At 39.4% G+C, this 22,423-nt stretch overlaps 1 protein-coding gene across 6 annotated transcripts in view; it reads right to left on the bottom strand.

Moving 5' to 3' along the window:
* Positions 1-787: 787 nt before the first annotated feature.
* Positions 788-22,423, bottom strand: part of VDR (vitamin D receptor) — a 799,659-nt gene continuing 778,023 nt past the window's right edge. For all 6 annotated transcript variants that reach the window (XM_085600241.1, XM_085600238.1, XM_085600240.1 and 3 more), the window contains one exon: positions 788-22,292. In XM_085600241.1, coding sequence (XP_085456367.1) covers positions 22,033-22,292 — 260 coding nt within the window. In that variant the 3' untranslated portion in view covers positions 788-22,032. The remainder of the gene's footprint in view (positions 22,293-22,423) is intronic.

The following is a 22,423-nucleotide window of genomic DNA, read 5'->3' as shown; positions in this document are numbered from 1 at the left end:
GGGGAAAAACATATGTTTCGAACCTGTATCAAACAGTTTGCATGTAGCTCTTTGATAGCAGTTCAGAGCTCACTGAACTAGATTAGGAATGCAACATATGAACAACACAATAACAAAAGGATCTGTGTGACAAAAGCAGTTACCCTCTGAGCTATGCACATTAAATACAGTTCTGTGATCTGCATGATACACGTGTTTTGAAACAGGCACATTAACCCTCTACGCTACCACTAGACAAAACTCAGATCCCTCTCCAGCAGGAATAATAATCACCAGAGATATCGTGCCACTTTTATTGTTGCCGAAAACTGCTAGATATACAAGGAATCCTGTGCTTTTAGAACCATAATCTATTTCAGAACACAAGGAGGTTGGAAAAGAAAGTGAATGCTCCTTTGAGTATGCTTGCCTGCTGATTTTGTTACTGGGGCCAATATTGTAGCACTGCTGCAAAGCCAGCCCCCCAATAACAAAACCACCCCCCAGCTTTCCAGCCTCCCAGGGAAACGCCCGATGCCCAGTAAGGCAAGGATGGCCTGACTGCATAGTGGAAGGTATAACTGGCTGCAATATGAATTTTCAGTGCAAAATTACAATACTGTTTAATTCATATGAATTTAAACCCTTTATGAGGGTGAGGATGGTGATGATGATTTTTCACAGACAAACATCTCTATAAACAAGCACTTTAATATATAACATGAATCTGAAAGTTTCTAAATGCAACATGAAGCTTTTTAACTTACAAAATTCTAGATTTTGTTTAGAAAGAGACAACAACAAAAGATTTTGGCACAAAGCAAAATACATTTTATTAAGGCAAAAGCGTATATTACAGGCAATATGAAGCATCCAACTCCCTTTGTCATATCCATAAAGTTTTGAAGCAATATTCACATTAATAGATACTTTGTCTAACAAATACTTCCATAATTACAAAAAGTCCCAAGTCTCAGAGAGGAAAGATAGCCTTTAACTCTATTCTTCTTTGACATAATTAAAATATAGATTTTTCTTTAAATTGTCAATTTATAAAGTGCATTTCCATACAAACTATCAAACTATATTACACACCAGACAATACAAATGTCAATGTTGTTTCATTTCACAGTCAACTGCTTGGTTACTAATTTGGAAAATACCTAGGGATTTTCTTACCTAAAGATTTCCTTTTTTAAATTGTATAAGTATCTAAATATCTGTCTTTTTGCAATTATAAACACACACACACAAGTGTGTGTGTAGCTATGTATATATATGTGTGTGTGCATATACACGAGTGTGTGTATGCGTGTGTGTGTATGTATGTAACCATGCAACCAACAAAATTTACATCCAATGTATCGAGTATCAACATTTTGCCAATCACATTTACAGAAAAGAAAATTAAAATCACTTTTTTTTTTATTGTCAACACGTATATCTCCCAGGGACTTCTTGGAATGAAAACAAAAACACACACAGAAGAAAAGCTTTCTAAAATATAAATGATCAAATGCCATGTCACTGATTAATTTGCTCTTTGCAAGGCATTTTAAAACAATCAATTACTGTAGTGGCATTTCTTCTCTGGTTCTGTTATATTGACAGTTGTCTATTAAAGCAGCATTTTTGTTTTTATTAAGGCATAAAATTCAAGTACATTTTTTTTTTTTAACAGCAATGGTATAACAAAGCAAAAAAATAAAAAAACGGGAAATGGGAAATATGTGACTTTGTGTACATTATGATTTTTTACTTCAACTAGGCACATTCCAGAGCAGCTAACTGGCCACCTACGTTCACCTACTTCCTATGGCATATTACAGTTAAAAAAAAAACAGATAAGGCACACTTGTTCTAGATGCAGATATCCTGCTTAAGGGTTAGAGAAGACATAAGACACAATAACATCACAAATGTTGCCCAGCATAGAAAAAGCACATTTTATGTTTGCCAGTTGATGTTCCAAAAGGCTCACGGTGAATTAGCAAACACTGATCAGCCTCAAATGAGCAATTTGATTTTACTACCCAGCTCCTATGGTGTTCCTAATAAACTTAGTCTATAAATGTTGACTGATGTAGAAAGGTCTTTAGCAGAATAGATCCTACAAGAAAAATAATGATGAAGGATAAGTGTTGGGCCGATTTTCATTTTAGTTCCTAAATGCCTACAGCACTAAGGAGTCCCAAAGCAACACATGACATTGTTCTACATCAGAGGTGGCTGATGCTGGTTCCAAGAACAGAAAATCCATACACGACAGATTTGCATTATAATAATCTAAAGGGGAATAATTTACATTACTACTGATTTATAGAAAATCTGGTATAGGTCTGGCTCTTTGACATCTTTCCAACATCACATTTTAGAATAAAATTAAAAGAATTTCTTTCAAACAGGCATAAAAGTGTCAAAAGTTCAAACTGAAATGTATAATATCTTGCAGGGAGACTCAGGTTCCACTAAATTAAGTTGGAAAAAAATACCCAATCACTACCTTTCAATAAATATATACTGTGGTCAACAAATGGTCTATTTGCCATACCTAAACTCTAGCCAATCATTATAAGACTGCTTTCATTAATTTTGTTCCCATTAATTTTTTTGTACTGCAAATTCATCATGGCTGGCTCACCAAGTGATGCCTCCTTGTAAAACAGGTGTAAGAACACATGATGGAAGGAGCCTTCATGCAAATAACTTCACAAAGCCACCCCCGTTGCTTCCAAAAAAAGTTTCTTTTTTATTGTAAAGTATACCATATTTCAGCATAATTTATAGCTAGCTATTTTTCATGGATGTGGTCACATATGTATGTTAAACTGAAAATATCCACCCTTTACTTATATAGAAGTTAGTGAGTTGAAAATTAGCACAGTAATTGGTGGTAAATATTTCTTCAACTAGATCTCTGAACCTATTCCAAGCATAATAAATGGCTGTAAATTAGTACTACTAAAAGGCAAAAGGGAGAGTGAAATAGAGTTTCTTATTGAGTAGCTCTAATTGAACACTATTACTTTAATCTATTGAATGCCTTACTTTGCTCTTTTGACTGATGAGTCGACATGACATTTTTTTCTTTTCTTCTTTTCTTGATACAACCTTTTTGTTGCAGAATACCATCAACCGAATTTAAGAATTACGAATAACAACTTAAGGTAACAACATTATAGGGACACCACTTCTCACACAAACATTAACCATAAGCATGATCAATCATGCAAAGATGTTAATATAACCTTTTTCATCATTCTACTAGATACTGAGAAGGCATTTGATGGAGCCTCATGGTGGTACTGTTGACATGACGAATGACTGAGTTTGAGATAATGTGGGTCTGAATACAGTATCTGATGCCATTAGTAGATTTCACTGTATATGGGCCCCTCATCTGACTACTTGGCACTATGAAAGGGCATGAGGGATGGTTGTAAACTAAATTAAAATACTGTTGCCCATTCTACATGCCTTTTAGAAGGACCATATGTATGAAGGTGTATCAATTATACCAATATTACCTCTATTTTGTACCAAGATCGAACACTTATAGAGGTGACCTCTGCAGCATTTGGATGCCAGTCTGGTTAAACAATGGAACACAGACAACTCCTTGCAGTGGAATGACACTAAAGATTCTTTATTGGTCTCATTACTTTCGACTCTCCCTTTAGAGGAAGGGTCATTGCTCCTTCGAACATAATGACGAGCACACACACTCAAAACATTATTGACCTAATGAATTAAGGTCATAAGCACCAACTTCAATCGACTTTCAGTGCTTTAGACAGAGGTGGTTAAATGCAACAGGGGCAGCCCAAAGTCCACCTGGAACTAGCAACATGTAAATATATCAAGGGATGCATGTGGAAAAATCACAATTAAATCAATCAAAAGCATGACATTCAATGATAATAAAAAATCACTGGTATATATTCATACAATGCTGTAGTTATAGTTTCATCAAAGTGCTCACTGCTCAAGTGATTAATTACACTGTGAGTGACAAAGAACAGTTGCAAGTGAGTATAAAAACAAACAAGAATGAACAGTCAACTGATTTTTGTAAGCTACAATTGCTGGTCTCAGAAGATTCAGGCTGGAAACAATCAGACTTGGGTCTACAAAACATGTTTTGGAAACAGTAAGTATTGACTCTAAATTATAAGGCTTCAGCTAGGGTTAAAAAGACCAACAGCTTCCTCTACTGTTGACATTTTAACTATAAGACCTGCTTTAACAGACAGGGTTCAAAGCTGGTTTCAGTTCACTAGAGCAAAGAGACCCAGTTGGTGGTTGCACACAAGGGTTTCAATTCAAGTTAATTAACAAAAAGATAAAACTGAGCAGTCATTAATGTTGTTAAGGTCTGAACCCAACATCAACATGTGGTTGCTCACAAGGAAATGGGAGAGCAGAGTGTTGAGCTGGAAACAGTCAGCAGAGTCTACAAAATCTGATTGTTTACAATTCAATATTGCTTTTGCTACAACTGAAATGTCTTTGTCCTGATACATTAGTTTGGGTTGAAATGTCGTCAATAATTCCAATAATTGGAACTAAATAACTATAATATGGTCTGTGTGCATGAATCTTCAGAGTCTAGGAATTGTAACTTACAAAAAAAAAATCAGTTGCTGTTCCATTGTCGTTTGCTTTTATACACATTACTGCACCTGTTATTTGTCACTTACTAGGTGATCACTTGAACATGGAGCACTTTGATGAAGCTACAAATGCAGCATCATATTAAGTTGTACCAGTGGATCCGTTTTTTCTGTTATTATCATTGAATGCTTGACTGTGGATCAAAGTTGATGTTCACTGTACTTTTATCTGTGATAGTTTTAATTTCGATTTTTCTGTTGTGCAGAAGTGGATCAAAAACATAACAAAATGAGTGAAAATATTTACTTGTGTATTGGTGATATTACACTTAATTCCTCCAGCAGCTCAACATGAACAGTGTAAGTAGTTTTATGAGTTCTAGATACTTGTCCAATAATTGCTAGATGAAGTTGACACTGAAAAGCAGTTTTTCTTTCTAAATGTTTAATTCCGTACAAGGGGGTCTGTGCAACTGTCATTGCCATATTCTTTGGTGTGATACATTCATGCACAGAGAAATTCTTTTTTCCTGCATTTTCTGCTGCTACTCTGGCCATCAGGTGGAAACGCAGATACAAAAAACACCATTGTTAAGGGATAGTGGAATGAAATGTTGAAATGTGGCAATAATTTTACCATCTGTCCAGCACAGATATGCATTTAAATAATTACTATTTATTTGCTTTTGTACCATGCTACTGTCCAATTAAAAATAATTAAAAAATAGTTATTATATATACTAATGCCCCCATACAACACTGGTAAACAAAACAAACTACATCTTTATAGAAGCACTCTTTTCCATTGATAAACTACTTTGACACAGCTATCAAGTAACTGCAAACAATTAAAGCAACCTTGCACCTAGATAACTACCTCAACAGTACTATCAGTGATGATATCTCTGGATACTTTAATGGGTGATGTACGTCAACAGAGAAGGAAAATCCAAAATGCAGTAGTTTCAGAAAACATGTGCCCAATGCAATTTGGACTGCCTATGGACATTTAATATTGTTTTTATCTTTATCTCAATTCCACTAAATGGAAACGCTTTAGTGGGTTTATTGGTTTTGGGTAAGTATACATGTAAAAGGGCCTTCTGGAAGACAGCCTTGTAGCATAGAGAAAACACGCTTCAAAGCAGTAAGTATGGACTCAAAATTATACAGCATATGCTGGTGTTGGAAAGACAATCAGCATCCTCTACTGCTGCAAGATTTTAAACTATAAACACCTGCTTTGACCCACACAAGATTCAAAACGATTTTCCGGTTGACTACAGCGGTGCGACCCAGCTGGTGGTTGTATACATGGGTTTTCATTCTCACCTTAGTTGAGCAGCAGATGAAATGGAGCAGTCAATGTTTTTGAGGTCTGAAGTCAACATGCGTTTTGCACACAAAGAAATAGATATCCACTTCCACCAGTAAATTCATTCGTTTCCACTTGCCAGAAAGAATGTTCTGCAAATTTGAGCATCTCTTTAGAATCAATGGTATGCCATGACGTTCAGGACATCACAATAAATGCTCTTTTTTATTATGAAAATTCTGATACCTGCAAGTCTGTGATCTAACACTTCAAAAACCATTGAGAGGAGTTCAAACAAATGTGCACAGCATCCCAGACAGGCTACCTAGTGCCTTGCCACTCTGATGCTAACCTCCTTAGGAAACCTAGTTCATTTTGAGGAAGAAGGAAAGGGAGATGAAACATGTAAGGCCTTAATTTAAGTTTGGCTGAAAGGATAGTCTGTCAAAATGTGACAAATATCCCATCCACTGTTTAACAAGTGCCTAGGCCATATTGCACTTTTAATATGGCAGACAGAGCACCCATCACATTTATGAGGGAGTATTCCATCCGCTAAACTCTAAATATGGCTTATAGTCCTTTACGAACCCTGACTCAGTAAGTGTCTTATAGGGTTTGGAGGTTTTGTAATGGGAGATGGGGACAGCCCAGCACGATCAAATTCAACAATGCGTTTATAAGTACCAAACATTTAAAAATAGCGTCTGACTTTGAGCAATTTTCTGGTAGTTAAGAAACAAACTTTTACTCCTGGTGTTATCTCCCTGTGGATTCCACTCACTGATGCAGAAAGAGGCAGCCCCCAAAAAAGGCTGACCAACGGGCTAGAACTGGAGTCACACCTTTTGTTTTGTTTCCCACCTACAGGTGTCAGGTCACTTGAAAACAAAGAGTTTGGAGTGTACCTAAGAAACCACATATGCTCCTGCAAAGACTGAGCAGAAGTGGTGGAGCTTTAACATGTAGCAGATGCTGGTCTGGCAGAGTTGGCTGTGGCAATCAGACACCCACATCCGGTAAACAGTTTTGAAACCAGACAGCAGCACCATTTTTTAATCAAGTAGGATGTGAAAAAATGGGATATTCACACTACACCATAAATTATCTGCTCTTGCTTCCAAATACTCACGCGGTAACAGCACTGTCTGGGTGGCATAAGGCAATGTAGTTAGGATCTGTTTTCATATGGTGCATATGTATCCTTTCTTCCTAGTTCCAGAAGAATAGACTGATAAGACTCTACCTAAAATATCCAGGAGCCACCGTAAAGGATCTGCAAATGGTTTAAGCAAACCTACTAACTCCTCCATCACCTAAAATGTAGGAAGCAAACAAGGGGGCAGCACTAAGAGACACCATGTTTAGTCAATATCTTCTGCTGCCTTTTTCTGTCTAAAGGACATTTTTGTCCCGAAATAGTGGCAAAAGGAGTTGAATATACAAACAGTGCATGGGGCTGGCAGCATAACAAATGTGGTAAAAGTCAAATTCTATGGATGTCCACAATGAGTACACATCCGCAAACACCCCAAAGTTACCTTAGCTGCCAGGGGTAACCTCTATATCCCTTCTATTGAGCACTAGATCAAGCACTGGATTTTTATTACTTCTATATGAGAATAATAATTTATTTTTATATAGCACCTGTTACCTCAGTTTGCCATTTCGTAGTGCCCAAAATTAAGTCTTACTAATAATTAACTCATACGTATTTATTTTATTGCTTTTAGCTTTGTGGTTCTGTTTGAGTGAAATCCAAATACACAACCAAATAAAGATAATTGATAAAAGCATAAAATAATAAGATGTTGGAACTTTTAAGGCAAAACCTGTCTTTGTATTTATTAAGAAGAGAAAATTATATCAACACAAAATGTTTAAATAGGGAGGTCCCAAAGTGCATTACAAGCTGCAACTTTTCTGAGTAAAATGTAGCATTAGACAAAGGTAGAACTATGCTGGACAAAAAAACTGCATGCAGTAGTCCACAGTATGAAAAACTCTACAAACCATGGAAACGTTTTGTCACAAGTGACAGATGTTTTATGTTGGTATAAGAGTGATACACCTAAACTACGTTGTAGGTGGACACCTTCTCACTTTGTGATGACACTGTGCTTTGTTTTTTTCCCCAGTTTTACACTAATAAGGGGTATATACTGACCATACCCCTGCTAGTCTTCAAAAGAACCAGATTTCCAAGAGGAAGCAAACAATTTTCTTCATTATTTGAATGTCTGGGTTGTCAAGTAAGACGTTCAACATCAGTTCTGTTTGCCCGACACATCAAGGTCCTGACTGTTGTTTTCTGATATAGGAATATGCTTTCCTATGTGAAAAGTCTCACTTAAGAAAATAAAAGTGCAAGGAGTCCCATAATAGCAGGTATAGAATTTCTGCTCCAACATTCCAATGCTTTTCTTTCTGTTTAATTTAGAGCATATTACTCTCAATGGGTGGAATGTTCTAACATCATTACAGCACTACTGCCTCATGCTATGGTGGTCATTAAATGCACTCTCTCTCTTATAGCTTAGATACAAGGACTTTAACAAATGGTACATGCCTTCCGAGCAAGCTGTAATGCTGGAGTTGGTAAGTAAAAGCGTGAAAACTGAAACCTTGATGATGGAAGTGAATCTAAATGGACACAGTTCAGGACATATTGAGAAGCTAAGAGAGGCTAAGAAGAGCAGTCTTCCAGTCACATGATCTTCCTCATTATATGAATAGCAAGATGTGTATTACTTGTAAAATGTTTGTCTGGCTACCATTTGTTTGAGATATTAATGAGAAACATTTTATCTAATAAACTCGGGCATTTCAGGTCCTATTCAAGGTTTGTCATGTACTGGCTGTTCCTAATCGGATCTTGAGAGGTTTTCCTGGCTCTGTGAATCAGATTGCGCAGACTAGAGACACATTTTCTACCTGCCTTAGACTAATATAGAACTGTCAGTTTCTATTACTGCTGTGTCACGTGACTGGCAGTTTCAGCCTTCTATCCAGAAACATAATTCTAGGTGCTTTACTGCTTAAGTATCGAAATGGAGGCCCCAGATTTCAGATGCCTACAAAATAGGCCCACTCACATCTGGATGATTTGACAGAAGTTTTCATAGGAATGCCCCACCTCTCAAGTAATCCATCTACTTAGGGGAATCTGCTTTCAGATGCAGTTTCAGGATATTTGAGATTGATATATCTAAGTATTTGAGTGTCTGCACTTCACTCACAGGACTACATTTGATTGACCAAAAAAGGTCTGTCACCATTCTCACTTTTGTACGTAACCCTCACTAGAACATCAGGGCAGAGCCTTTACTAGTAGAGCTACATAATGGGCTAAAGAAGGGGAGTGCAAAGGAGTGATTTCAGAATAACGTATGAGGCACACTGTGATGCAGGTAGAGACAATATAAAGGTATCTGCAGCAATAAGGATAAAACTGGTTGGCAGCTAACAAGAGCAGTATTTTGCAGGAATTGTAATTCATGAAAGAGCTAGGTACTGAGGTACTTCGAGAAGATGGTATGCCCTTGCAGGCATCTTCGATCTCACTAAAAGCTTTTTCATAGTTTCCAGTATGTCGTACTAGATGGTATTCTTACAAGGTTTGGTCAGTGGATGGTTGTAAAAGTTAGAAGAACTAAGTAAACATCATACAAAACCTATGAAAAGAATGTATCATTAACAAAATTATTCAAAAATGTAAACAAGTGTCAGAACTCCGCTATTTACGGTTAAAAAGATTTGAAGAGCACACAGGCTATCCCATGAATGGATTGTAGACCTCAATTGAATAATAAGCCATAAACAGTGTTTAATCCTAACCCTTAGGGGCAAGTAGTTCGCCATTATGGCAGGAAGAAGAATCTGGTGCAGTGATATTAGCTCATTTAATAGAAAACTGCACGCTTTTGTCAGAAGCATGATAATGTGGCCTACAAAGATAATTACAATCTTTCTCTGTCCTCCTGACGGACAGAATCTGCCTCAGACATCAAATCACATTTTTTTTTAGGTACCGTGGTGTTCTCTTTACCCTAAAGGAATTAAATGGCTACAATAAGCTTAATTTTCATATCTGATGATTGGTTGATGATGTATGAAATATGTTTTCTATTCATGGACTTCATTTAGGGGTTGCAGCTGCAACCCATGGCTTGCTCCTTGCAACCCCTGGCACTGCCTTTGCAACACCTGGCCTCACGGGTGGCAAAATTATTGCCAGGAACACAGGGGCTGATACGCATTTATTATTTTCAGCATGTTTCTCTTTATACTAATAGCGAATAATATTCTATTATTCACTATTGGAGTAATACTAAAACGGAGCAAACTTATTTGGAATTGGACCCTTAGTGGCAACTGTGGTTAAGAAATATGTTTTAAAATGTATGTTGTGTGCATGCTTATTTGTTTATGTGAGATATGAGATGTTTATGTGTGAACATGTGTCTGTATGTGTAAGCATGTGTGAGTGAGAGTCAGTGAAAGGTAATGAGTACGACAGTGCAAAATTGAGACCCAAATTTACTGTTCTTTGACGCAAGAAGACACTGCATCAAAGATTCTGTGTTACGTTAAAGGAGAGAAAAATGCACCATATTGCCAATGATATGGTGCATTGTTTCTCTCCCTGCACACACATGCGCCATAGCGCAAAGGTGTGTGCATTTTCTGAAGCATACGTTTTGTACTGGAAGGCGCACCTTCCAGTACAAAAACTATGCTTTAAGGTTTTTCCCACTTTGTATGTGTGCTGTACAATGCGGCACAAACGCAAAATTGGAAAGAAAAGGAGAAATGGAAACAAAGCTCCTGGTTATGCTTGCTCTGAGGAGTCGTAATATTTTGCCACAAATACCTTACTATCAATGTTTGTAGACAGGGGTTTGCTTCTAAACATATGGGTGGTTGCATTTCACCACCCATGGAACGCCCTCTTGATGCAAAATAACTTAAAGCAGTGCATAGTTTAATTTTGAGTAACTTTGGGAAACTTGCAAACGCAAAACAGGATTTGCTTTGGATAGTAACTCCCCCTAACACTCCACACTGGATTTGTGTCACAAAAGTAACACAAACATGGTGCAAAGCGTTAGTAAACCTGAGCCTGAGTGTCAATAGGTATGTGAGAGTATGAATGAGATTAAGGGCAAATGCAAGTGAGAGGATAAGAATGAATAGGAATGAGTGTATGGGGGTGTAACAGAGTGTAAATGTGATGTTACTTAAATGTAAAATGCCTTCCTGGAAAAAATCTGGGTCAAGGGCATATGATGTCACTTTGTGTGTTGTCATTAAGGTGAATGGTATGTGATGTCACTTCCAATGCCCTTTACATTTCAGGGAATAGACACCCATGTTTTAATTATGGCGTTTTAGTCTTCATAACGCACATTGTAAGTATTTAAACGGTTTTGGGATAGGGCTGTATGCCATTAATTCACATATCTTTACAAAACTATTTGTATCAGTAAAAAAATGTAATATATAAAGGACAACTAAGCTGATAAAAGTCTACATCTCCACGTGACATGATTGTAAAAACACTACATTAATAATACAAAGCGAGTTTAATTTTTTTATGCATCTTAAAAAGGGAGTTGTATTTTGAGAAATACCTTTCCCCAAAAAATAGCTTCAATGGCCATAACAGTATATGTTAATCTTCAGAATGCACCTTAAAAACAAATCTGACCACTACTTAGTTTCTACTTTTTTGAGCTGTACTTCTTAACTGGTCACTGGTGGTATCAAGAGGCATACAAATCAAAACGGTTAAAATCAAAACATTTCAATAGTTGTCGCAACTTTCCGTAGCGAAACATAACACATTGATATGCTCCTCAGATAAACTAACTTTATGGCTTTCTTGGATCCCGTGAGTAAGATGTGTATGTTTGGCAGGAGTGAATACGGTTTTCTTTGGTTATTATTAGGCTGGTACTGTTGTGAAGGAGGTGATAAACTGTAAAGAATATCTGAGCTTTGTTTTATGCACAGTGTTCAGCCGAATAATGTCTGATATATACTTGAATTTATGTGTGCTCTGTGACTTTAAAGTACCAGGCGCATCTGTGCGACTCGGCACCACCAAACAGCAGCTCGGGAAGTGTAAACAATTGTGTGTTTATTGTTATGTGTGCTGTTGGGAGTTCACAGATACAAAACCATAAGGAATACCTGAACTGTGTTGGCTGTGTCTGAAGGATACTGGCTATTATGTGAGGATGAGCACTTGTTATTGATGCGAGAGAAGTGCTATCAGTGGTACAAGTATACTCAATTACAGTGATTCATTCATGAGGCCTAATGTTTGCTGTTGGTTGGATGGTCTAGGTCTATAGGTAGTTTCCCAGTGCAGGTATGCTTCTTGCGGAAGCCAGACAATGCGCATACCTATCCTTCAGATGTCACAATCACATTTTGTAAAGTCTTTCAGCGACACACAACATACCAAACATGTACAGTAATTATTATATACAGTGCGCAGACAACATACATCATACAGAATTGGGGATCAAAGCATAGATACCCGCACCAGTCTTGACATCCCTATGTTTTAACCAGAAAAAAGGTGCAAAAGGGCTTGAGACAATCCCCTAAGTCCCAATATGGAGAAACCAGAAGTAACCTACCTGGTCTCTCCAATACCATACCACAGAAAAACAGCCCAGCACACTTATAAGTATCAAATGTGTAAAATACACAATAAAGTAGGTTTAAGACAAAACTGTTTTCCCAAAGAAGAGTCGATATGATCTTGAAATATTGAACTTCATCCTTTATTCATTTTTCTTTTAAAAGCGTTTTTTGCAACCGCCAACACGTTTCGTCCACTATCTTACTTTTTCAGGTCTCACAGTGTATGCTTTGTGCGTTTTCATATGACCATTGTCAATGTATTAGACCAGTTGATTTGAAAATACATATATCCGGACAGTGAAATTGTGTCACTTCAAAAATTTCAATGATAAACGTGTGTCGGTGAATAAATGCATCCGTCTCCGCACGATCGTCTGGCTCGAAAAAGTGAACCCTTTGTGGTTATTGGCAGCATGTTAAAGGTCGTCCATTGCTGGTTCTAAGATCGAGTAGCCATGTGTGTCAACTATTAATGACCCTCTTGAGCATGGACTAGGCAGCTATGTCCCTGCTGAAAAGAGGAAGTTGCAATCTGAGGAGTTAAAGGTTGAAATTGTTTTTCAAAAGATTATGTTGGAGCACAATCTGACAATTCACTCAGACCACCTGTTTTTTCCTATTACGATATTTAGGGACAGTAAGGATGTCTTACTGAAGTGCCTAGAAGAGGTCATGGATAATGCCCGTGGTCTTTACTAGTGGTAGATAGACTCTCTGTTATGACATGGCCGGTGCACAAAGCAGACCAGCTTCAACCTGAAGCATCCCTTAATCATGAGCAAGCATACGTCTTTGTTGACAGTGGTCTTCAAACTTTTTACGCCTCCCGGCCTCATTAGAAAAAATGTCTCCTACAAGTGTCGGGGGAATAACTTAAGAGGCAATGTGTAAAGTATTTGTGTAAACACTTAAATTACAGTAACTCAATGAAAACACCACAAAAACACTCCACGCAGGTTAAACAAAATGCAGAATATTTATCTGAATAATACAAAGACCAAAAAGACAAAAATCCAATAAGCAAAAGGCGAGATATTAATTTTTAAAGAATAAATGTGAAAGCAGTGCTTAGAAGTCACTAGCGGTCAAAAATTTACTTGAGGTTGCAAGGGACTGGTGCAAATTCAAAGTTAAGGCTGGCCGTGATGGAGTGCCGACTGGCTACAGGACCCAGACAGGTCACGCTGAAGAAATACCTTGGAAGGAGATTTTTTTGATGTTGAGAGTCTACTGCATAGTCATTGAGCTGTGCAAAGGGGGTCTCGTGTCTTCCTTGGTGTAGAATGTGCAATGACGACCAGAGAGGAGATGTGGTGCGAAAATAATTTTTATAAAGTCCCATTGAGTATTCGGGTAAAGATTGACTTGATTTCCTTCTCGTCTTAAAGTCAGAGGAAGGATTCAGCGAAGGACCTCATCTTCATCTCGGCCACAGGTGGTCAGGGGCATGAAAACAAACAAACAGAAATACGGTCTTAGTGCGTGCCCTTTGAATTATGCACATTGTAGTAGGGAGAGGAGTGAGGGGGGAACACCAGTACCACCACCAAGTAGGTGTTGCAAACGCTTAAATATGCCACACAAGATGCTTATAAGGCCCTTTAGCCTTCCCCAGCCATGGCTACCGGCTCGCTCGCCGCGGGGCTTCCTTTACTAAACCACCCCTGAAAGTGGGCTAGTATCCTTGCTCCTCTGGGGGCATGGCTGGCGTGCCGGTGGTACCGGATAAGATCCAGATCCCTCCTCTGGGTATCCAAGTGGCGCTGTTGTGGCGCTGTAGATGTCGCACTCCGTCTGGTGCCCACAGGATATGTTGTGCCGTCGTCTTGGGGAATGAATCTCTCCAGGCTTGTGGTCTCGATCCTGGGCCCTTTGTCCTCTCTGAACTCCCGGTCTCTCTCTACGCCTTCTGCATCTCTGGCTATATGGTCCACCCTCTCGCCATCCTTGTCAACCATTGGAGCATGTGGCGGCATCACATGGGTCGGCCTGGACTCCCAGAAGCAAGGGAAGTTAAAGTGGCCGTGATCGTCCTCCGATGATCGTTTCCATGGAGACTGAAAATAAAGGACAGGAGAGACATAATGGGGAAGAAGGTCATTGGTCTTTTCCTCCTTCCGGTCCCGGATAGGTACGTAGCGACACTTGGGCTCAGTTGAAACGAATGCAATGCGTCATTGTCGAGCTGCACAGAGCATCATCGTCCAGCTGTGCAGGTTGTGGATTCTTCGTCGAAATGCGATGCAGCAGAAGCTCTCACATAGTCGAGGCAATCATCTTTTTTTTGCAGAATCAGCTGCAGAACCCACTTCTGAGGCCCAGGACTAGAAGGGGCACCTCAGGCAAGGGTAGGACTCGCAGATGGCAAAGTCCAGCAGCACCAGCGGTATGCAGGAAGTTTTTTGATGAATGGCCCTGGGACTTCAGAAAAAGAAAACAAACCAAAAAGCCCTTGGAGTCACTCTGGGTTCAAGTGAGATGGGAACAGTACTTGTCATCAGCAGGGCAGAGATCAGCAGGCAGCAGGGCAGCTCAGCAAAGCAGAGAAGTAGTCCTTAAAAGCAGTCAGTCACAGCAAAGTGGCAATCTTTTTAGCACAGCAATCTTTACTTCAGCAGAGTTCTGTCCAGGTCCATTAGTGTACTGATGTGGTAGGGTCAGAACCCTGGTACTTACACCCAAAAGTGCCTTTGAAGTAGAGGGTGACTTTAAAGGAGTCTCTGAAGTATACAAGGATCCCTTTAAACCCAGTCCTGTCTGCCAGGCTATCTGTGGGGGTAAATCAGCCCTTTGTGTGAGGACAGGACACAGCCTATTCAGATATCAGTGTGAGCCATCTCTCCCCCTTCCTGCCCAGGAAGGGTATTAGAATGCAGATGCCCACTTTCACCATGCTTTTTCTCCAAGCCATAAAACCTCTTCTCGATGAAATTTATCATAACCCCATCATCACAGGTATACCCTTTAATTACAAAACCCATAAAGTCACTGCTTACGCAGATTATGTCCTCATCTTCTCAGAAGAAGTGGAAACAGGCATCCCTCAAATTCTTAAGTTAATAAATGCTTACTCTAAGGCCTCCAGTTACACCAGTAACAAAGAGAAAACATTAGTATTCCTGCTTAACATCTTATGTACACCCTCAAACATTAAAGACACAGTTCTTAAATGGCAAAGCCTCCACTTGAAATACCTGGATATTCATCTAGGCAAATCCCTCAGAGTCTCGCTCACATACTGAAGACATCCTGATGAAAAAAGTCCAAGACCGAGTTGAAACTTGATCACCCAAACACATAACATGGTGGGGCAGGCTAGAATGTGCTAAAATGCTAATTGCCCCTCAAGTAAACTTTATCATTAGTATCTTTTCTCTCCAACTATTAGAATCTTTCTTTAAAACACGTAATAAATGCATCACCCAATTTATCTGGGTAATACAAAGCCCAGAATTACTGGCAAAGCTCTATTACTCAACAAAACAGAAGGTAGCATGGGCATGCCTAATTTTACTAAAATGCAAACGACGTTCCTACTCAAACAAGCCATTCACTGGTTGACTCCAAGCTCCCTTCTTCCACCCCCTATGGACAGGAGCGGATGTAGAACTCGTTCGTCCGTTCACTCCGCTCGCAGAACTCTGAGTGAACCATTTTAAACCCTTACACTCCATAAACATCGTTAGAGATACAATGCTCACTGTAAAACAATTGAGTAAGACCCAGTAAATTAAAATTAAAGACTCATCATAGGAATCCATCTGGCACAACGCCCTAATAAAAATAGATTGTAAAGCCATCTATTTGCAGTCAAGGCAAATATACAATATTCTTTACATCAAAGACATGATCCATAGGGACAACCCTGTTCCATGCTCCTCACTTCAAGCATCTACAGGCATCACCAATAAGGAATTTTACAACTGCCTAAAACTTAAAAGTTGAGTCAATCAATCGTAACCATCACTTCAGAAAACCCCAGCCCCCAAGTATCCTCGTGAAATTTAAGGCACTCTCCACTCAAACTCACCAAGCCTCGAAAAACTGCAAGATTCTTCAAGAATTAAGCTCCAACCCCATCTATTAATCCCAAAGAATAGTGGTAAGACTCATGCCTTAGAGGAGGTTATTCCCACCTAAGAGAGTGTAACTAGGCATTTATCTGTAAACATGCCACCAAAGTAAACATTTCTAAAATTATACCATGCCAATACTCGCTATTAAACAGAACCTTCTTGACCCCAGCCAACTTTACAAATTAGGCCTTCTTGTCTCTAATAAATGCTGGAACTGCTCCTCAGATTTAGGCGACCTTGACCACATGATCTTTTAATGCCCCTACTCAAAATCATAGTGGGAGTGCATTTAACAAAATTATTAATGACATATTCCATTGCAAAGTATTGTTAGACCCGGCCTTAATCGCCCTAGAACACTGGGCACTCCCTAACCTCTCCCCACATCCCCTCACACAACACAAACAAACTACTCCTATTTGACCTGCTACTTACACAGGGAGTTAAAATGATCCTCTGTAATTGGAAATACTTCAAATGTGTATCTTACCTCACTTGGTGGACCCCGGTCTGCTTCCTTAGAAGTGCTGACAGCATTGTTCTTGACCAAAATTTTGAACATGAGAAATCAAGATTCCTCGGTGTCTGCTAGATACTTATATCCAAACAAACCACGCTATTTGAATAAACTGGCGATTTCTTGGGATATCCCCTACCACTCCCTCTCTCATTTTTCAACCTACCTTCTCTGTTTCTCCTATTTCTCTTACCTGTCCTACATGTCGAGGAGCAAATCTCTTCAAGACCATCCAAAACACACCGATAAGACAAGGCAATACTGCTGCACAGACTCTTAACATACAACGATCCATAAGACCTGAATGACAAGGACGTACCGCCCACCTGATGGTCAGAACTATGCAATTTGTATCTTACTGCAACTACCTTTTGCTTTTTGTCTGTTCTATCCATTAGTTCATTGTTCAGTTTGCTTTATTGAAATACCTAATAAAATGCTTCCTGTGTTTGTGGCTGTCTAGAGGGACTGCACAAAGTGTGGCTGTCACCCTGCCCAGACATGTATTGGAGTCAGGCTGCAAGAACACAGAGCAAGGATAAGAGCAGAGAAATGTCCACTTTCTAAAAGTTGCATTTCAAAAATGGTAATGTCAAATCCAACTTTACCAACGTTCCAAAAATATGAAACATGATTTAGCTACTCCTTTCTAACCACGAATTACAGCTTAAGAAGTGTTTAAGAAATCTCTAATACAAGCATATGAGAGGAGTAGGACTCACAGCAGTAAAAAACAAATATAGCTGTTTGCCACTGCCAGGACATGTAAAACTTAAAAGCACCCTGCCCTTAGGGTCACTTAGGGCCTACCTTAGGAGTGAACTCTGTGTAATAAAAGGGGAGTTTAAGGCTTAGCAAGTGTTTTTAAATGCCAAGTTGATGTAGCAGTAAACTGCACACACATGCCCCGCAATGGCAGGCCTGAGACAAGTTTGAAGGGCTACTTGTTTGGGTGGCACAATGAGTGATGCAGGCCCATTAGTAACATTTAGATTACAGGCCCTGGGTGTATATGGTATACCACTTTACATGGACTTTACAGGTGAACAAAATATGTCAATCAGGTGTAACCAATGTCACCATGTGTAGGGGAGAAGCACATACACTTTAGCACTGGTCATCACTGATAAAGTGCTAAGAGTCCTAAGGTCAACAAAAAGATACAGCAAAAAGTGGAGGGAAGCAGGCAAAACGTTGGGGGAAGACCACACTAAGGATGACAGGTCTAACAGCAGCCTTTAGCAGTTACTTAAATGTAATATGGCCTATCTATCACCGACAACAATGGAGCTCATTAAGGTGTTCCATTACTGCTACTACTAAACAAGGATTGGCATTAGCTAATGCTGAAACAGCAGCCACTACACCGTGAGGCATGTGCATGCATAGCGATGAATGGGCAGGCTTTTTGGAATTTGTTTTGTATTAAAGACAATCCACTCCAAGATGACTGCAAACACAACTGCATTTTAGCACTTGGCGTCTGCCAAGAACTTGTTGAAAAAATAATTAATAATAAGGACAATGGGTTCAGGAAGCAACAGGTGAGTGGGTTAAAGGAAGGGTAAAAACTGTTTGTGTGGGTGTGTAGAGGGGCTGGATGATAAAGGAACGAGGGAAAAGGGGGCTGAGGCGGGAGTGAGAAAGCAGAAACATCGAACGAGAAGGCAATGATGCAGGTGGAACAAGGAAATACTTGCGCTCCCATGGAATGCTGAAAGGAAAAGCAAACAAGCATTGGCATAGCCAATAGGTCTCGCCTTTGGGACCTTATAAGTGTTTAGTTATCCAGCAAAATATCCTTGGTGCAACAACATCAAGTGTTGTATGGCTAAACACTTATAAGGTCCCAAAGGCGAGACCTATTAGCTATGCCAATGCTTGTTGTAACACAGTGATGGGCCCTACCTCTGAGCTATTCATGATTCTAATCGTAAGAAAAACAAGGCATCAGCTTAAGGTGCCAGGCAGCACGTCTAATAGAGCATGCCGCCATTGTACTTGTAAAAGCCACGTACCATGCCTTATTTTATTTGATGACTGCAGCATTGCAAAAGCTTGCACTAGTTATTGGAAAACAGAGTATAACATCTACTGAAAATACGTTTTATAAAACAGCTATTATAATTGTAAGTGGTAAGGAGAAATAACAGCTGCGAACAGGGATTTTTAACAGTTTCTAAATTAAGAAGGTGCTTTCGAATTTTGGTAGTGCAATAACTTTAGGCATGCACGGACTAGGATTTGCAGGAAGTCCGAGGAAGCAAATGATCAGGGTGCTCAGAGTTCAACCAGGGTGAGTGAGAGGTTCAGCGAGAAAGTAAAGTTTACTCAGTGAGTATTTCTAGAGACAGCCACTCACTCGACATATAGAAGAAACACATTACGGTCATCTTGAATGCAGAAATGGATCTGTTGGGCTTTTTCTCCTGGCTCCTGCTCATTGTGCTGTCTGTTGCAGTCCTCGCCTTCATTCTGTACAGCTGTTATGTGAAATGCATTCACATGAAGTATGACCACATCCCAGGACCCCCAAGAGACAGGTGAGACCGATGTCCTTTGATAGCTTTAATTAAAGACCGAGAAGGATAGGAGAGAGTCATATGCGTTCGGTGACAACCCAGGATTGTTTCTTAACCTCACTGTCTGCAGAGACTAATAGGCGCATTTATGGTACTGAACTGTAGAGTAATTGCTTTTATATAGTCCTTACGACATCCTTCCCGTGCTTAAAATGTGAAAAGTGAAACTGTAAGGCTTTCAGTGCAAAATGCTTTTGGCTACAAAATATAAAACTGCAACAAACAAAAAAACAAGTATAATCAAAGTGTTGAGTTGTTCTCAGTCGTCCCGCTGACCTTTGGAGTTCATGAAGGACAAATGAATGCTGTCTGTTCAGACAGTTCGTGTTAAGACATTGCTGAACCAACAAGCACGCGCGCCTCGCGCAAGGGAATCGCCAAACGTGCACGCGTTGCCATTGAAAGCAATGCAACACATGCACGTTTTTGGGGCGAAAAGGCAAGCGAATCCAAAAGGTCTTTTTCCTATGCAACGCATGCGTGCTGCGTAGGCGAGACCTAAAAAAAAGAGTTGCCTCAAGTCAACAGTGGAAGGCTACAGCTAAATCAATCACACACTGTGAGACCGAAACGCTCCTGGACGGGACTAACACAAGAATAGGGATAACAGTCATCCAATTAAGAGTGAAGACCTGCAACAGACAACAATGTTAACCAAACATGAGCAAGGAGTTAAACCAAAGCCCACTGTAAGTACTAAAAAAATATCTACAGCTGATGTATACCTCTTGTAAATGATACAATGTCATCTGGTCAGCGAATAAAACTGAATACTGAAAACATAGGTCAGCACTGTAATACACGAGACAGAAGTCAGCAGCCAAACCTCGGTACTAGCAACAAGACAGGCTATAGCAACAGCTCGATTCAGAATACAATGTTGGAAAGATTACAATGGTATTTTCTCAGTGTTTGATACACCGGATGCTTCCCTTCGACAGCTAGAAATATTATGGGAACAGAACTAGGTGAAACAGTTTTTAAGATCATCGTACTTTTTTTGTGCTCATTATAAAGAATATTATTTTTTATCAAGGAATTGTGTTATTTTAATCCCAGTTGACATATCTCCAGTGCCAGAAACCATTACTTATTAGTGTGAAGCAGCATATGGCTCGTAAAATTAATAGATGTTTTTTTTTTTTAACTGCCACAGCATTCATTTTTTACATGTGTTGAAATGGGACTTCCTTGTCATCAAAAACCTCTGAATGGTTACAATGTCATGACAGGTACAATACTGGCAACAGTTTACTATCATGCATTTTACATTCTTGTATGAGACGTCGAATGGAATATTTAGTGCATTGTTTCTGAATCTTTATTGATGTGACATCTGCTACGATAGGAGCGTTTGCAGTCTGAACCTCCTTTGGTTATGACTTACAACTGACTGAACTCTCACAACAAGGTGAACTCCCCCCCCCAATAGTTTCCAAAGACCCCAGAGGGACCGATACCCCGGGGTGGGCATTTACTTTTGTGTGGTTAACCAACTATATGGCCTGAATGCCTGAATGAAGGTGTTAATATTCAGCTAAACAGTGTAAACACGCCATAAGAAATATGTTAGAATTTATTTGAAAATAATAGAAAATATATGCCCAAGGATTTTCACATTCCTGAGCCTATTTTAATAGTGAACTATTTGTAGACTTTATCCTATAACTCTGTAAAATGCTGTACTGGTCTTATGAAATATTGATTAAAAAAGCACTATCAAAGCCCGATGGCATACAGAACAAGCTTTAAAACACAAACATTGATTTCCCTGAACTGACTTTGATGCACTTAAGGCAAGCATGAGCTCAAAATTTGTGCAACAGCAAGCTGTGTTTTCCTCAACTATACCTGGGAGGAGCAGTTGTACTATTTCCATAATGAACATCACATTTCACAATTATACAGTATAGCAGCAAGCATACATTTGACAGTTCTGCTTTAACGGATTCCTTACAGAATATATATTGATCAAGTGGACCTGATATCACAAAAAGACATTACACCAAAACAAGAGTAACTTGTACATGCTGAAAGCTGTTAGGAAATGAAAATAATGGTAGCTTTTTTTCTGTGAAGTTCCACTGACAAATATTAACAAGTGAAGAGTAAATGTGACTGACCAGGTCATCAATTTCCACTGAACACCTTCTGTAGTAGAAAATGAAGCTCACTTTCATGGTAGAAAATGCATAGACAAGTTGAATAATCTTGCCTTAATTCCAGATGATAGAATTTCACTAAATATTTTCAATTTCCCTCCTCAGGATTGAGCTGATGAGTACCTCCAAAGTCATGAAATTTCATTTCCAAACACCTCCAACACCAAGGGTGTGAGCAGCATGCTGTGCTCCGGCTGGAATGAAAGGAAGCGGTACTGCTTTGAATGTTCTTCATTAAGGCTGCGCAGGTCTGCCAGCTTCTGGATCATTTTGGCATAGAGCAAGCGGTTCCCTGGGGCTGGGTGTTTGCACATAATGTATGTTTGCAAGGCATCTGAAAGACGGTCCTGGATTGACTCCACCAAAGCTGTGTCCCGAACTCCTGGGCGGTCTACACAACAAAACGGGACAAATTCACATGGTCATAAATACAAAACACAGATCAACCCCACATGGCTGCACTTAAATGTTTACAGAGCACATTAAAGATAACTCGGCCTACACCAAGATTATGGTCAGAAC

Source organism: Triturus cristatus, chromosome 4_2 (genome assembly GCF_964204655.1).
Source record: "Triturus cristatus chromosome 4_2, aTriCri1.1, whole genome shotgun sequence".
Taxonomy (NCBI): domain Eukaryota; kingdom Metazoa; phylum Chordata; class Amphibia; order Caudata; family Salamandridae; genus Triturus; species Triturus cristatus.
This window is presented reverse-complemented; position numbering and strand designations above follow the sequence as displayed.